The 18,727-nt window shown below is 38.7% G+C and overlaps 1 protein-coding gene across 4 annotated transcripts in view; it reads left to right on the top strand.

Annotated features, from left to right (window-relative positions):
* tmem117 (transmembrane protein 117) overlaps window positions 1–18,727 on the top strand; it is an 81,871-nt gene that overhangs the window by 44,186 nt on the left and 18,958 nt on the right. For all 4 annotated transcript variants that reach the window (XM_047353369.1, XM_047353378.1, XM_047353359.1 and 1 more), the window contains exon 4: window positions 15,263–15,362. In XM_047353369.1, coding sequence (XP_047209325.1) covers window positions 15,263–15,362 — 100 coding nt within the window. The remainder of the gene's footprint in view (window positions 1–15,262; window positions 15,363–18,727) is intronic.

Below are 18,727 nucleotides of genomic sequence, written 5' to 3'. Positions count from 1 at the left end.
ATTAAAAAAAACCCTAGGACTAAACATTGTGGCAGGTGTCTCTCTAGGTGCAAGGTATCAACAAAACAAGTGAGGCCAGGGCTGTAATGGGATTTTTCCATACCGTTGTGATATTTTTTGTTTCCCCATACTAACAAGAAGCTTCAGCTATTTTTAAGGCAGATGAAGGATGTTACCTTACAGTGGTATTTATTTTTCGTTCTTTGACCAGAGGGATGTGTTTGTATAATCAGCCCATCTGTCACTCTGCCTAGTTCTGTGACACTGGCATCCATCTCGTTCTTTCTCTCCGGTTGGCCTGGAAAAAAGGAAGCATGGGGGCAAGTCCGTTGGGACGATAGATGCTGCTTGCTCAGGGAAAAGTTACATTTGCAGTTGCACTTAGTGCTTCTGTCACAAAGAGGATTCCTTTTTATCTAGATACGAGCTCCCATTTCAGCAGTGAAATGTCGGGAAAAAAAAGAGACGCACTTTTAGACTTTCTTTTAAGAGGGTTTTATTTGGTGATACCCGGAGAAGAGTTAAACATTGAGAGTTGCAGTGTCTTGCAGAAGTAGTCACACCACAAAAACACATAGTTTAATATATTTTACTGGGGAATTCTAGAAAATGTGAGACAGTTACTTTGCAGAACCACCTTTATGTGCATTTCACTGCGGCAAGTCTTTAAAAAATTTAAATTACTGCACATTTGTCTTTGTACATTAGCTTAGGCCAGGGCACATTTATGGAGAGGGTTATTGAACATCCATTTTCAAGCTACATATTCTCAATACAATTTAGGTCTGGACTTTGACTGGGCTATTTTAGCACATGTCTGTGGTTTTATCTTAACCTGGGTCAACTCTAGTTCTCGAGGGTTGGGGTCCTACATATGTTATATGTGTTCCTACTCCAACACAGCTGATTCATATGGCTGAATGTTTTTCTCAGCATACTATCAGGTTCTGAAGGAGTCAATAGGGAAACAGATTAAGCATACACAACTTTGATCTAAACTTTTCTTTTGTGACTATGGTTGTAAGTTTATCCTGCAGCAAGTGAGCCTCCGCCCCAGTCTCAGGTCTTCTGAAACAGATTTTTGTTCCAGGACTGCCCAGTGTTTAGCCCCATCCAGCTGCTATCAACTTTGACCAGCTCCCCTGCCCCTATTTAGGAAAGAATTCCCACAGCATGATCTAACCACCACGTTTCACTGTGGAGTTGGTGTGTTCAGGGTGATCTCTACATTTTCGCTGTGGCCCCCTGCATGGCTTGTGGTAAACTGCAAAAAGATTTCTCATGGCTTTCTTTCAACATTGGCTTTCTTCTTGCCACTCTGCGATAAAGGCCAGGCTTGTGGAGTGCATGACTAATAGTTGTCCCATTGGCATTCTTCCACCTGAGTTGTGGATCTCTGCATCTCCTCCAGAGTTACCATAGGGTCTCTTGGCTGGTTGTCTTCTAAATACTCACCATGCCATGATTCTTCTATCACATAAAGCCCCGATAAAATATTAAAGTTTGTGGTTGTAATGTGACAAAATGTGTCCACTGTACGTGGACACTTTCAGAGACATAGGAACTCAGTTATATTATTCTAATATTCATGTTTTATATCTTCTGTTTGTATCAGCTGTCATAGATGCCCCCGCATAGCTACTATTGCAAGTTAAATGACAAAGCACTAAGAGCATCAGCCCCTGTGTAGCTCGTTTTGCAAAGACAGATGGTGCTGTTGTAAAGCAAGTGAACCCATCGCCACCAGAGCACATCTCTACATTGTGCATTCACCCACACACCCCCTCCTGTCCCCTCTTTCCCCACCCGTTCTCTCTCCGCTCCAACAGATTGCCCACGGAGAACTCGGACCCTGCCAAAAGCCATCAGTGCTCACATCTCTGTTTAAGACCAACATGTAAGAGCAATATCCACCTTCTGCCAGGACGCTGCCTGTGGAAAAGTTGGCTCAAGGCTGCAGCAGCATTAATGCACCAGAGTGAGCTAAAAGGTGATGGAGGGAGGGAGGAGAAGGGCTCCAGCTCTGATGATGCAGTGAAACGTAGGTCTTTTGATCTATGTCCAAACCATATTTGCATCGCTTTCTTCTCTCCTCCAGCCGCTGCCGCTGCACCCTAAGGCTAAACCATTGTAGTTTTTGTCACAGCCCAAAGAAAAAGTACGATATCCCTTTGTTGCTGTAGCTATCCCTCTATGGGAATTAGTGCCATTTAGGCTCAAATATCTATCTGTTGTGGGGGGTTTTTTTGTGCTTTTTTCCACCAATGGTTGATATTTTGGCATGGGTTTCAAGTTCTGACATCAATCTACGATGCTGCACTGCAACTGGGATGCTCTTCTGGTGGCTACAAACATACTCCCCAACACACACACTACTTCATGCTTCGCTCTTTTTTAAAGTTGCAGGAACATGTTTGTGTATGTGGCAGGATAGAATAGGAATGGTTGGGTTTGTGTCTGTAGCCTCACTGTCTCCCTGACCTGATGCTGTCTTCCCTGCGCCCACCCTGCGCTCATTAATATGCTTTAATTTTCTCTGACCTTTCATTTGGTCTTCAGCTTGATTTAATTAAACCCAGAGATACATCCACAAGGGAAAGAAGATAAACCGTGCCTGCATCGGCGCAGCAAACAATCACCGATAAGAGCTTGTGTATCTTTTTGGATGACAAGTATTTATTCCTGCTTAGTGATGTAAAAAGAATTCATCAGGGCTCTTATAGCTCAGCACAAATAGATTTTCAGCCTGTGTAATCAAACACACGTAGAGCCAATATTTGCACAGCCACTACTAGGTCAACACCAACTACCTGTTTCTTGGCTTATGTTATAACAGGGTGGAAAAAAAAAAGGTCCAATCTTGGTGATGGCGCTGGGAACTGTAATCCGCCCTCGTTACCAAACCCTCACATCTGGACTATTTGCATTTTAATGCAACTGTCAGATTAGTAGGATGCTGTTTGTGTGAAACCGCAGGAGTGTGACCGCCCAGGGAGTTCTACAGGGCTTCATGAATGTTCTGTCTCGCCGCTCAATCCCATTCCACCGCCTTATGGCGCCATTACCAGCCAAAATCAGCCCCTAATTAGGTAGTGTTATTTAATTAAGAGGGCCCTGTGCGTGGTGCATACATTAATCAAGGCTAATTTGGAGAAAAGGGGGACGTTAAGTGTGTGAAGTATGAGTGAGCGGAGCTTGGTAGTTTGAGTGAATCTAATGAAGAGTTGGGAGAAGGGCAGGGATACTTGAAGTGATGTTCTGTTAAAATGTTCTGAACAGTTAATTTCTTGTCTGCAATAGATAACTATTGGCCTCTTAATTTAATAACAATAAAAGTGGAAACCATACCTCCAACTCAGGACATGAGACAATGACATTTGGTGATCAAGAATAAGACAAGATGTTATCAATATATTACAACACACTAGAAATCCCCATTTTTTTGCTTTTCTTTTTTTACCAATGAAAGGTTTGTGTTTAAAGATTCTGCAACTAGAATTTAATATATCAGTAATGCCCCTTTTCCATGGGCTCTACTTTGGTGGGCTCCACTTCAGTCAGCCTGTTTTGCGACCATTTCTATTACTGGTTTTTCAGGCCCGGTAGTGATTTTCTTGGTCCCATCCAGGCTGAGCAGGGCCAAATGTGACGTGAGCAGACTACTGTTCACTAATTGGCAATGAGTATAGTCAGCTGTATGTCAGCAGCATGAGAACGTGTTCGCTGAGAAAGTGGAGAGAATGACAAGCCACAGATTTTAACACAAACCACAGTGCTGGGAAAAGCTAAGAAGAAAATTAAAGAGTGACACCAAAAATATTAGGGACCACAATGACCGGAGCAGGTCAAACTGAAAGCCATGGCGGTGCTATGAAAGAACTGTTGGAGGACACGGTGTTTAACGGTGAGTGTTTATTTTGCTTTGCTTGTTTGTACTTGAAAATTGTCTCATGTTTGATAGGTGCACTCCGAACCATAAGACAGTAAGGGTTAATAGCGATACAGCGCAGAGAACTGATGGCTGGAGGTGGGGCTTCAATCCCTAACTCTAGCCGTTGAGTCAATGGAAACACAACAGCTTTTGTGCGGTGTAGAGAAAGATCAAGCTGAGGGGAGCCATGCAGTGCTGGAACCTTGTATGGAAAAGGTGCATAAAAGTATTAAATAATACATTAACGCACATTAGCGCATTGTCTTATTCAATAGTGGTCCTAGCGCCAGCAAGCATTGAAAATGCAGGTTTTTTGTGTTTTTGCATACCAATTTAAAATTTTGTTTTACAGAATCTCTGTTGAGTGAAGAGTTACCCAGTTCAGCTTTAACCTGTCATTGTGAATTTTGAAAATGGAGATTTGAAACATGTGGTCCAACCTCATGTCTCAAAAAACTGCAAAATAGCCCAAAGTTGAACTTGAGTGTCATTATCTTGTAACTGTTTGCCAGTCACCACTGAAATGATTTGAATGTCATGGATGCCTTGTGTTTTTTGCCAACCATTGAGAAGTCTTTATTAGGTGCCTCCATCAACACAACTGGGCAACTAGTTTGTCTTTTACTTCAACATAAACGTTTCAAAATAGGTACAGGATGTCTAACGTTAAACACTTACCTTTTATATTTGGGCCTTTACTCATCATTTAATCTTACTTCATATAACAAAGTCACATGCTAACGATACTTTGAGACAGATTTTAATTCAATAGATATTTTGCCGTTCTAATACCATGAGAAATTGTGGAACACCATCTTGTAACTCCACTTGTAAAAATTAAGATTAGCTGACAGTTAGTCCAACACGTGCTAAAACAAAATAAGAATTCAACCGTCATAAAACAACTCTGATCTAAAAAAAGAGTCGCAGTGGATTATGCAAAATGTATTTTATGAACCATTAAACCAAAGTCACTTTTGCATTGGGCAGGTGATAGCAACCAATGATCTTCTTGAATGAAACATTTGGAGAACAGAATATTTTCGTTAAGAGTGGCTACCGAACAAAAAAGTGAGGTAGAAATCAATAAAATAACACTTACTTAAATCACTTAACTACTTTTGTGTTTTTTCACTGTCTCACTTTTGTATTAGACAGCTACCGGGGCCGAAAATGCTTTATACAGAAAGACCATTGGTATCATTACCTCCATCTTCTGTTTAAATAATCATTAACTTTTTTGCAAAGAAATGTGACCAAATTTTAAGGCTGTTTTACTATGGTAGAAGTACACTTTGTTCTTGGCCCTTTCAGATTATTTGTTAGCTTTAGCCTCCATTTCCAACCAATTTAGCAATGCTATCGTGTATATATCGCCTAGCGCATATCGCCTACATGATAAGCCACCCCCCAATGGCATATAATGTAAGCCGATGCTGATGCTGAATCTGATGGTCATTTTTCCACATCTAGACAGCAAATAAATTGAGAAGGCTGTTATTGCTGTTGTGTTTATAGGCTCCTAAGTGGACCACAAGGTTATAAAGCTAAATAAAACTTAAGAAACATGAAATATTATATAAAACCACAAAAACGGGCCTCCCGCCCATAGACTGCTGGAGATAGGCACCAGCTTCCCCACAACCCACTATGGAACAGGCGGGAGAAAATGACTGACTGACATAAAAAAGGGACAGGCAATAAGCTCTTTCCTTTGCTCAGAAGTTGGCCACACTGGGTCCAACTAATCTGGATTCATAAGAAATGAAAACGCTGTTTGGCAGTAGATGGAGAGCTGTCAGAATGGTAGGGAATGGGTGTAAGCTGAACGATGGATGGGGGATTGCAGATGGTGGAAACATTTAATGAGGAACAGAGAGTGTTTGTTATGGCATTTCAACTGCAGCACTTGCCTGAGTGGGATTAGACCCAACTGTATAAGTGTATTTGTCTTTGTTTGGATGCTCCTTTGTGCTGCATGTGTACTAGTTCCTCTTCGTCGGTCTGTTTGGTTGTCTGACGCTAAGCAGGGCTAATGCCGGGGACAAAGGGCTAAATAAATAGCATGTTGCGGTATTCACACGCCTCCTGTTGCATTGCTTCTACATATGGGACATGCTTCTAACAGGGTTCTATGAGCTGCCCTTTAACTTTTTTGTTTCTGAAATGTGTGAATAACAAGCTGTTAGAAATATATGGCAGATTTGTGTTATTTTTACTTTCTGCTTTTTTCTCATCATTCAAAAGCTGTCATACAAGTTAAAATGTTTGCTTAGTTGTGTTTTTGTGTATTTTCCTACACCAAATTCTCAACTGCGCTCCAAGGTCCACAGTTGGTTTGTATGCTTTTAGATCACACACCATGTCTTTAAAAAAGAACCAACAACACTTATACTATAGGTGAATGGTGTTTATTCAGTGTTTTATTATTTGTGTTTATGCAATAAGCTCAGGGGCCTCCAGAGCAATCACAGCAAAGAGCAGGCTGGTTTTTTTAATTGCTGTCTAGGATGCTACTGCCGGACAGATGGCTCCAAGCTGTAGTCCTCCACCACTTCCACATCTTCTCCCTGGATAAAATCAGTTTTTATCTAGTCCTAAAATAAATTCTATTTCTTGTTCATGCTTCATATAAGTCATCACACTGACTTTCTTTTTATTCATTTTTATAGGTGCTGATAATTATGCTCTGCCCTGACCTTTTTCAGAGCGTACAATTAATTGAAAAACTAAACTGCAGATTATAGCATGACACTAAAAAGAAATCTGTAGTTACACCCCTGAATTGTGTTTTTTAATTTTCATTACGTACTGATATAAAAACTGATTGCAGTTTGCAAACCACAGTATGTCTTTAGCACAGCTCCCACCCACCTGTTCTTTGTATGCTCATGTCCTCCTGTTTTTCACACTCCTACACATCCACGTTACGTTTGGTATGAGAAAATGACTCATTACTTGGTTTCCGCATTTGATGAGTGATTAAAGGAAAGTCTTCCATTTAAAGACATCCTTTTGCTCTTCACTGAAAGAGATTTGTGTGATATATGAAGCAGGGAGATAGGACCTTTTCTCTCTGTTTTCCTGCTGTGTCCTGGAATAGAAATGATCAGCTTCGGTGGACACAGCAATCTCCATACCTTGATTTATAAAGGACAGTTCCCTTTACGTAATAAACTTTACAAACTTGGCAGCAGAAAGAAAAAATACAAATCGTACATGCAAGTTTATGCAAAGACATTAATGCATAAAATAACATCTTTGCAATGTCAGTGTGCACAATATTCATAGCACAAAGGACTGTTTGGATTGAAATAACTGCTGGCTAATATATTCCAAGTGTTATGAACTTGCATTTTACATGCCATTGTAATATTTTGCCAGTTGGACAGAATCTCACTGTAGCAGATGCTCACACTGGACACAATTGACATTGCCTAGAATGCTAAATATCACAGAGTGATTAAAACACATATTAGAAAGAGAGCAACAAAGAAATGTGGCATACAGTGCAACTGATACCATCAACACAATATTTACTAATATCATCAGAAGATTTTGTAATACCGTGTAGCCTTTAGCTATCACAATGTTATTTTATGCAATATCACTATCTGAGCTGCTGGAATGCATTATTGGGTAAGTAAAAATGTTTCAGGTAAAATGTGTTCAAACTCTGTTTGCCAATATTATATCTGACTAGATAAATTTACTTTTATTGCTCTATATGCCCACACCTGATATATAGATCTGAGTGATGCTGAAGCTTAAAGTGTTTTTTTTTTTGGAACACTGAGCATGTCATGATGGAAATGAGTGATTTTTAAACTATAATCTTGCAACTGAATGATTGAGTGTGAAAATGCAGTCCTAGTCTATATTATACATGTCCATCCATCCATTGTCTATACCTTCTTATCCTTTGAGGGCTGCGGGGGGCCGGTGCCTATCTCCAGCGGTCAAATTATATATGTGTAGTAAGATATATATGTGTTGTGCCTCTTAATGAATTATGTCTATATGGTTTACAAAGAAACTTAGTTGTGTTGTTTATGTGAATAGAAGAATATAAAGGCTTCTATTTGATTCTATTTGATTCAGCATATAATAAAATTGCTGATTATCCTCTTATTCTGCACAGCCATACAAGCATAAATTTAGAAGTCAAATACAAAAAATACAGATACTATATAGATATTCTATGTTCTAGATATGCTATGTGTAACTATCTTGGGGCTACTTACGTATGTAACTTAGAATAAAATCATGATGATTTCACCAGTAGACACTACTGCAATGATTACTTTAGTTTCTGCTGCTTTTAGCTTGTGTAGCAGTTAGTAATAATAGCAATTAACAGAACCCTAACTGACCATGCACTGGCAAAAATGGTACATCTACACAAAATGTTTTTAGTATCTTTGAATCCTGGTTTCTACCAAACGAAAAACTGCTTAGGATACCTAACCAGCCTTGAAAGTATGTTTAACCTTTTCTGGTATTCTTTGTTGCCAAAATTGCAGATTTGGCATCAACGTATAGATAGTATAGCAAAATTGATAAAGACAATATTCAGCTGTCAATGTTATCATAAGATATTTTATTTCTATGCCATTAAAAACAGGAAATAATTTTCTTTGTTGGATTTTGTTACAGATATGAGCATCTGTGAAAAGGGCATCTGTGAAAAGGGCCCAAATGCACAACCAGACAACAGGTGCAATATCCATGACTTTAGTAACTAAACAAACAACACAGGAGTAGAGATATACAGAGAAAACGGGTAAAAGTTAGATTCTGCCAATTTTTAGCCAGACCGGCCAGTCTGAGTGTCAGGCATCACATAATTTTCCAGTCAGTGAATGCTTAAGTGCTAACAGGCGCTAACACTCTAGGGTAGTTTTCAGTATTAGTGAGTTGCCTAAAAATCAAGTCAAAGGAAGCACAAAAGGATTAAAACACTTTTTAAAAGGAAAAACATAGAAACATTTTCTATGGATCAAGAGATGTTGAAAGCTTGTGGGATGAAGACTTGGAAAAAGTACTCTGAACACTCGTTAATATAGTTCTCAAATCAGAATTGGCTAAAAGTGGTATCGGCTAAAATCTGGAATTGGCTCATATCTGGACATTGGAAATAAATGTATTTCCAGTAAAAAAAAAAAAAAAAGGCAATAAGACTGACGTGACCTGCTACAGGGTTAGATATCATCAGATAAAAAAATGCACCTGAGAAATAACCATAAAAGCCTAGGAGCATCTATACTGAGAGAATGTACGGTAAGTGCAAACAGGTGAACTGATATAAACAGGTGAACTGATATAAATAAACTGAATTGAATTGAATTGACTGGGAACAAGGAGGAGGAGGTAAAATAGTAAAGTGGAAAAGCAAGGGTACCTGAGGACATAAAGTTTCTGAAAAGAGCTACAGTAAGAAGGCAAGAAACAAGACATCCACTAAATAAAAAAGAGACAAACTAACAGAGATTTTGTAAACCTTGGCAATATAACTCATTTTAACAAAACACAGAGTGATCCCCAAACTGAGTGTAAAAATTAAGAAAGAGACAACCTAGAATTTTGACCAACTGGGACCAAGTCAGATATGCTGTATCACAGATTTTAGAATTACTTTCAACATGTCTCCAAACAGACCATTCGCACTGTTGCATACACAATGCAAGAGAATGTAAAAACGTCTTCATAAAATGTATTCTTAATTCTCTGCCTCATATCAGTTCCACCCTGCAGTTCAAAACAAAATGTTGCACGAATAGCCAAGGTCTGCATAATACCTGCTCTGAAGGCACAACATGTCAAACCTCAAAGTAGATGTGCTGCAACACCTTAAGGCCACACTCCTATCAGCTAAGAACAGGCTGCTAAGAACAGGCAACTGAGACTGCAGTTCAGAGTTGGACAATAACACATTAGAAAAACTTTTCTTGGTCTGATGAGTCTCAGTTTAAGCTATGATATTGAGATAATAGGGTCAGAAGTTGGATAAATGGTATCAAAGCATGGATCCATCCTACCTTGTATCAAAATTGGTGGTAGCATCATAGTGTGGTGGATAATTGAAATTTTCTTAGCATGCTTTGAGGCCATTAATAGCTAATAATTGTAAATTGTTTAAATGCCACAATTTGTATTATTGCTGACCACGTCTATGTCTTTTAGAGATGGTGAGATCCAGGTTTTTGGTTTCCAATTACGTTATCTAAAGAAAAGCTGCTGTTATTTTTGTGGAAAAGAAAAACATTAAAAAGATTTAAAATTATTAAAATTATTTGAAAAGTTACCAAAATCACTAACAACATTTCACTGGAACAGGGTAGCTTAAAAAGCCTGTCTACCATGTCTTTTCATGAGAAAAATAATCATGCATCTATCCATCCATTGTCTATCCCCACAACTGAATCTCCAGGCAGCTCTGTTTTGGCAAATGTTTCAAATGCTACAACATATTGATAAAATCAAATTAGTGTCAGAAACTTTGAAGATTTTTTTGTATTGTTAAATAAATAAATAAAACGTGCAAGTTTGTTTGGTTGTCTACATTGAAATGTGTCAAAAACATGGATGCACCTTTCTGTTCCCATCTGTGTTTGGAGGCAATTAATCTAATTAATTAATCGCGATTAGTCACACCTTTATCAGATGGTACTGTAATAAGCAAGTGTTTTGTGCTCAAAAGAATTTTGATTGATGACTTAATCAATAAATAAACATTTACAATATGTATAATTCAATTTCTACCTTTTTGGAAACATTGAATATGTCTTGGTGCAAGAAAACCAGCAGCTTTACACTTGAAATTCTTTTAAATCATACAGCTAAAGTAATATTTTTTTATGTTATTTATATATAGTGACTGCATGTTGGTGGAAATGTCACTGCACATCATCTCCATAAATGTATTTTATGCCTCCAGTATCTCCAGTCTAATTACTCCATAAATAACTAAATAGCGAAATAAAGTAAAAAAATAAATAAAAACATCCTGGATTAAAACCATCCTGGAATGGCGACACTGACACATGTGCAGCTGTTTGTCCTTTCACCTCATTAGTAATAATTACAGATAAAGTTTAATCAAAAAACATTGCCCAATTTCTCTAATAACAGGGACTGATGCAGTCAGAAGTAGTTTTAATATCTAATTTTGCTGGTTCTGAGGTGGCCAATGGATATATAGCTTTTTAAGTTATCTTTGGAGATTGCAAAGTGATATTATAAAGAGTCTGTATTGGCAGCTTTATGTTTTCTGGTAACCACTGTTGTAAAATTCTCACAGTGTTAGGTACCGTAGTGCACAGGAAAGAGACAGGCAATACATTTCAATGTGGAGCAAGCCAAGGTTGCAATTTAATGTTCTGAATGAGTCCAGCTTTTTACAGGGCAGAGGAGGTCACTCAGTCACTACAGTCACTAAATCACTGCCAGTGTCTGACAGAGAAAACAGGTTTATAAAAGCCACGACGCCATATATGGTCAAAGAGACAGTAAAAAAAAAAAAAATAGCAGTAAGGTCATTTTATGTCTCAGAGTACTGAGAGCTCTCTTTGCATTGACCTTTAAATCCCTTATCATCAACAAAATTAAATAGAGAAAATATAAGGATAAATGGAGGACAAAAGGTTTGTGCTGGGCTGATTTTATTTTATTTAAAGAAGTAAAGTTAAATCTATTTATTTATGTAACAAATTGGTTACACCACTATTTTTTCTCAAAATACTTTGCGTTTTATTCAGATATTTATTAGATAAATATATGACGACAAAAACACACCAAAAAATGCATCTTTTGAAACTTTTCGAGATGAATTTCAGCACATAGAGATTACAGTCTGAGCTGTAAAGCTTCTAACCAAGTAATCTGTAATGCAGCCTAAAGACTGCTTGTTCTCAAGAATTTTTTATATATTCCAACAAAAACTAAGCATTTTGGTTATCGTCAAATGGGGAAATTTCTAAACTCTATAACTCGATGTCCTTTGTAACATGTCAATTCATGCTTTTATGACAGAACAAGACGAGACACAAAGGCTACAAACGTCCTTGAACATAATGTCCGAACAAGTGTGGGAGACCTGATAAAATTCCTCAGAGGGTCAGAGCTGCCCGAGTCGGCGGCGCCGGCCCTCACATAGCAACTGGCTCTGCGATTAGGCCACGGGAACCATTTAGAGCTGATTATTCATGGTGCTACTGTACTGATGTTCCACGACACCAAAGTCTCTCATTAGGTCATCCAGCTCTAAATGCCATTAAATTTTCAGTCAGTATGAATAAGTCAGAATCCTCTGCCTTTGATCATGCAGCACGAAAAGCCCCCAAACTCATCATAGGTGCTCTGAAAAGCAGAAAAAAATATATCTTAAAACCTCTCTCTGACTGCTGGAGTAACATTTACTCAATTAAATATGTAAGAAGGGCAGCAGGGTTTTTTTTTTTTTTTTAAGATTTAAAGCCCATTGCGTGTGGTGCCAGACAGCATTTTCAGAAGTATCGATTAGAATTTTGCTGCGGGTAAATGATTCCCAACGGGATCTCCTTGGAAACTGGAGCAGAGCCAACCACTGTGTGTCTAACCGACTTAATGCAGATATAAATCGCCATTCCAATCAAGGCCACTTTATTTGCTGGCTTAACCAAGGCTATACATCAGCCACAGAGCCGCACATTTTGGTCGATAAGATCCACTCAAATACGCTTAAATGTATTCTGCAGAAATGACACCTGATTTCTACTTTCAGAAGACAAGGTTTTCTCCACATTTGTGGTGAACAGTAGTGCTCTATTTAGGGTTGCTAGTAGCACAGAATGGATGAGTCTAATTACTTTATATTGTCTATATGATCCGGCTTCATGATCTGAAATTGGACAGTGGAAAAACACATTAGTCTTAATTAAAAACTTAACACATGCAGTGCCTTGCAAATGTATAAAAACTCTGTCAACTTGCAACCACAAACTTCAGTGTCGTCTATTGGGATTTACTGGGGTAGAAAAAACCAAGTAGGATAAAATAGTAAAGCTGGAAGACAATGTTACATGGTTATTTTGTTAACAAAAAATTGTAAAGTGTGCCATGTGTTTGTATTCTTACCCCGCTTTGCCCTGGTACCCCTAAATAAACCAGTATAGTCACGTATGTGAGTCCACATGTGAGTAATTTAGTATCAATCTGGCTGTTCTGTGAAGAACTTGGAGGTTTCTTAGAAAACAAGCAGTGAACAGGCAGCATCATGTAAGTTAGGGACAAACATGGGAAGAGGTTTAAAGCAGGGTAAGGTAAAAAAAAAAACAATAATAAAAACTTTGGACCTCTCGTGGAGCACTGTTTAACCTACAAAGGCAACTCTATCCACCTAAAGTGATGTTAAGTAGGGCATTAAACAAAGAAACAGCCACAAAGCCTTTGGTGACTCTGGAGGAGCTGCAGAGACTCATAGCTCTGGTGGGAGAATCTGTTGACAGGACAGCTGTCACCCGTGCCCCCTTGCAAATCTGGGGTTTATTGGAGATTGAGGATAAGGAAAGAAAACCATTAGGAGTCCCATTTGCAGATTGCCAAAAGTCACAAAGGCTTCACAGGAAACACCTGGAAGAATTAATCTGGTCATATGAGACCAACGTTGAACCTACCCTATGTGTAGTGGAAGGCAAAGACTGCACCAGACCTGAAAACCATATGATAAGGTGAAACGTGGGATCATGCTGTGGTTATGCTTTCCTTCAGCATGGACAGGGAAGCTGGTCAGAGAATTTGGGTGGAGCGAAAAACTAGGCAGTCTTGACGGAAGCAGTCTTAGAAGCTGCTTAAGACCAGGGTGGAGGGTCGCCTTCCAGCAGGACATATTTTTCCATCTACCTTACAACTATGCACTGCTTTGTTTGGGTCTATCACATAAAAACCTAATATAATACATTACATTAATACAACACATCGTTGTAACGTAGCTAACATGAATATGCCAGGCTTAGTATGCGATAGAGATAAAACATGTCTTATGCTTTAGGAGGAGGAGATTTTCTCTGCATTTAAGATCAACAAGTACTTGAGAACAGTCTTGGATAACTAGCTTGACAGGATTGGTTATAATTGCTCTATTCTGCCAAAATGTGTCTGTGCCATGTTTAGCACTTGCATAAAGCACCACTAGCATTAAAACAAAATTAGTTACTTAAATCATCCTGCTCCATCAGAGAATATATAGCACAGTTTAGTCTCCACTGTGTCACAGCAACTGAGTTAGAAAGGAAAAAAACAGACTTGAAATGAAATAGAAAAGAATAACCACTATGATGAAGCATACGTTCTGGAAATAAGTTCTGATTGTAGCCAAGATTTTCCAAGGCTTTGACTGCAATAGGGAATTATTTTAGTGTTTGCTTGGGACCACAAAATAATCTCAGAAAACAAAGATAAATGGAACCATTGACTTCAAATATGACCCCTTTAAAGCACAGCCCAAGCCTCCATCAATCGTCATCTATTATATTCACGAGTGTGACCTGTTGGGGGGGTACAGGCGCCCACCGGCTCTCCTTCAGGTTCTAAAACACGGGCTTCCAGATGATCAAACAAGGTTTGTCGCTCCCTCTCTGTTCTCCTCTCCATCGCAAATTGCATTTAATAAAGGGCGACTGACCCACTTTCCTTCCCTTCCTCCCGAGCTATTACCTGGAGAAAATGGAGAGATGTAGCTTGGGATGTGTGCGTTGGGTGGGTGGGTCCATGCGACTGAACAAAAGGGTCTTATCTTCTCCCACTGTACAGACATAAAGAAGTAGCTGGGACTCCAAAGAAAGCATGTCATTTTCCTATCAGATAGCACAGCACGGGAGGTTGTTTCTCTAATGGCGCCACTCGGCTCATTGTGGGTTTGTACGTATATGCAGCCGCAGACATTAACTCTGCTCGGTCAGATCCGCTGCTTTAATGAGAGGGATCTCACTGGTGAGGCACAATTGATCTAAAATAAACCAGATATAAGACAAATTTACCAAATAAATGGATAATTTGCCAAGGGCCACAGAATTGAACAAGAATAAAAATACAGCATACATTTCTCCGCACTGAAGTAAATTGGATACAATCCTTGGGGCTTTGTGAAAGGCAGAGCCAGCACTCATTGTTTTTTCCAGGATTAGGTTTATATTGATTGACCATCATGACCTGCATCATGATACTTAGTCGCAGAGACCAATTTTTCTTGTTCTCATTTTCTGTGACAGTGCTCTTACCTTCTTCTTTTCTTCTTTCACTCTCAAAAGATACACTGCATTCATTATATCCCTTCTTCTTCTTTTGTGCTTACAGGCCTCACATGGTGACAGAATACATGGGAATCAGGAATGAGAGTTTTATGAAGATTGCTGCAGTGGGGACATGGATGGGGGATTTTGTGACAGCTTGGATGGTACGAATGGAGTTTTTAGGCATATTGGACTCCGGCAACTTTGAAACTAAACAGACATAGCAATATTAAAGAATAATTCCAAGCATTTAGAAGCTTGATTTGGTACGTGGGAGTAACCTGAACAGTTTTTGTGATCTTGAAGTGCTCTTATTAGTCCTGGTCAACATTCCACCTGCTCAACCAGGGTTTCAGATTAACTTTTTGCCCTGGTTGCACAGGTGCGCTTTCCTTTATAGGTGCACCAAACCAGCATTATCATGCACCCATACTTTGTCCAGGTCTTTAACTAAACTATAATGTCTGAAAATGTTACATTTTGTCATTTTGCAGCCTGACAGTACATGTAAATAGGAATGATAGTCATCAGTTTCATCTTGCGATCAGAAAGTTGTAGGTTCCATTTCAGCTCTTTTCAGTCTCACTTTTAGGCAGGCCACTTAATGTGTCTCTCATGTAAAAGTGTTTTTATATTGACTATGAAAGTGCAATCCAGGTTTGTTCAATTTACCATTTACTAAATATGTCAGGAGTCTACTAGAGGTGGGAATCTATAGGCGCTTGGTTTGTTTCAATTAGGAATCATGAGGCTACAAGGTGATTATAAATCTATAACATAAATAATAGCTTTTTTTAATACCCCCTGTTGTCGACCATTTACAATGTAGGTCCGAGGACATTTTAACTCAATAAAAAAGGAAGAAAACATACCTCAAACAATAATATTAAAACAATAAAATACATTCAAAATGATTTTTGCATTTCATAGGGCATGTTTTGGGCTCTTATTGTGAAGGTTGGAAGGAAGTTCTGTCTCAGCTAAACATATTTTAATGCTTTTTAAAAAGGAGAAATGGCCACTGCTTCAAGAAAAAAGTCTTATCATTATTGCTTTGCCAGTTATGCCAAATACAAACAGACTCTGCAACAAGTTCAGTGAAGTTAAACAAACAAACCTGACCATTTTGAAGAGCACACTCATCCTGCTAAATGGTAACTCACTGAGCATTAGCTGCAGGCAGAGTGGTGGAGTCAGACAGGTGGAGGTTTAGAAAAACATTCATACCTTTACACAGGAAAAGATCAGTGCAACCAAGAAGAAAAAAATGGCTGCATTTGACATATTTTGGTCACATTCCATACCACTACCATTCTGTTGGACCATTTTGTTTGCTGAATGTTGGACCATTTGCACGTTGCTGGATGCCACCAGGCCTTCTGGCATCATCGGCCATTTTGTATCCAAGGACAGTCCGCTACTACAAATCCCAGCGGGCACCGCGGCTGATAGGACGGGGACTTCGCAGCTCTGATGCCACAGTCAACTATATAACAGAGTATGAGACGGCCCACCATTGCTTTTCAGCTTGGAACCGAGACGCGGTTACCACGCAACTGGAGCATCACTCTGGAGAAGAAAATCCCACGTGGACTTTCATTCATTCTCCCAGTTGGCAAACGAGAAGAAATTCATGAAAGAAGTTTCTGGGATAAGAAGACCAGATATTTCACTTTGCCGATCGAAGACGTGGATTTAAGGAGACGGAATCGCCACCCTTGTTTTTGTTCCAGTTGATTGTTGACAGCAGTGATACTGCTTTTCTGCCAAGGAAGCCAGAAGTAAAACGGACCGTTCTACTCTGAGGTATCCATGGACGCGTGGAAACTCTTCCCCCCTCCTTTCTCTGCCTCTCTGATCCAGAGGAGACACCACCAAGTAATTTCGTTTTATTTTTTATTTTGTTTCTTTATTAGAAATAGCTTGGGCAGTATACAGTAGGGTTTTAGGCAATTTAGAATAGCCACTTATAGTCCAATGTGTTCTAAACTGTATGTACATGCAACATCTTATTGAAACTTTGATTCCTGTGGATATCTGAAAGCTGCTGTGCTTTTCAAGCTGTGTGTTTTGCTGTGTTGTTTAACACCTGAGAGCAAGCTCAGGATACATTTTAAAGTTGGACTGTTATGATAACTTCATGGTGAAAATCAACCATTTTCTTTGTCTTCAACTTCGTGTTTATTAGTTGCCGCCAAAGGTTTTACAACCCTTTGTTTGCGCAGACTCCCCAGCGGTGGAGGATGTTTTATGACTTAACTAAGCTACACTTTGGGAGTGGCCTCCCAGAGCTTTGTTCGACCATATTCCTTTTGTATTTTGCCATAACTGCCATAACTGCTGGTTTGATTTCATACACAATCAATGCTGTTTTATTTTGTTTAGTTAGATATTTTACCCTTTTGTGCAGAACTTTGCATGTTTGATTAGGTGAAGATTATTGAATTGGAGAGTGGATTGTATCAGGGCTGTTGATTTAATAAATATTCACATAGATAAAGAGAAGGCGTTTGTGTTTATTTTGTGCAAGAGTAATTTGTCAGTCAAAATAAGGTTAAAGTTCCCCACGTTTCGGCAGAAACGGTTGATTAAACAGTGACATCTAATAATAGTTATCATCTATTACTGAGAATTTAATAATTGTAATTATCAAGGGCTTTGAGCCACAATTACAACACCAGAGGATATCTCTGGTTTCGATTCATAAATGAGGATTTTTGGTTAAGAAAATAATTTTCTCAAATTATGATTTTTAATTATAATTCTTGATAAATATGAATTAATCAATAATCATAATCCCAACAATACATATGTGATCATTGGAGATTTACATTTAAAATATTAACAAAATTCTTTTAAAAGTAAATATTTATACATGTTTATACAATTAATTAATTAATTAAATGAATGATTGCTGATTTGATATAGGGATGGTAGAATATGTATCAGTATCTTGACTGCAGTAAAAAGAGGTTCTACACACAGTCAAGGTAAAAAGAAAGCATACCTCCTCTAAATGATGGGGTTTTATGTTGATTGTATGTATCTAGGATTTTTCAGGTGTACTTAATTTCTCACATGCCTTCTCACCCTTTCTATTTTGGTTTCATCATTTTGAAAAAAATAGTAATGACATGGTGGAATCTGTGATTTGAATCATTTCAGAAGCAGATAAGACCTAAAATGGATAGCTGGTCGGCTTTCTTTTTACCATGATTGTGACTGAGTTCGTTGAAAGGTTTAAACATTCTCTTACCAGAGAAAGGCTAACAGTTACTCAGACCGGATTTCAGCCAAATAAAAACAGCTCCGAGACAGTAAAGCGGAATGACTACAACAGGAAATATTAGTTGTATCTTCCTGGGGAGATGAAGGGAATCAGTATGAGCCAGAATATACAGAGTAAGTGCTGATGGGCAGAGAGAACAAAACAATGAGATGGAGCAGAGAAAGAAAGGATAATGGATACCTCAGAGAGTCAGGCTGTAGCCCTCAACATGCATAGTCATAGTTTCCTTAAACTCTGATG

This window comes from Girardinichthys multiradiatus, chromosome 2, assembly GCF_021462225.1.
Source record: "Girardinichthys multiradiatus isolate DD_20200921_A chromosome 2, DD_fGirMul_XY1, whole genome shotgun sequence".
Lineage (NCBI taxonomy): Eukaryota > Metazoa > Chordata > Actinopteri > Cyprinodontiformes > Goodeidae > Girardinichthys > Girardinichthys multiradiatus.
This window is presented reverse-complemented; position numbering and strand designations above follow the sequence as displayed.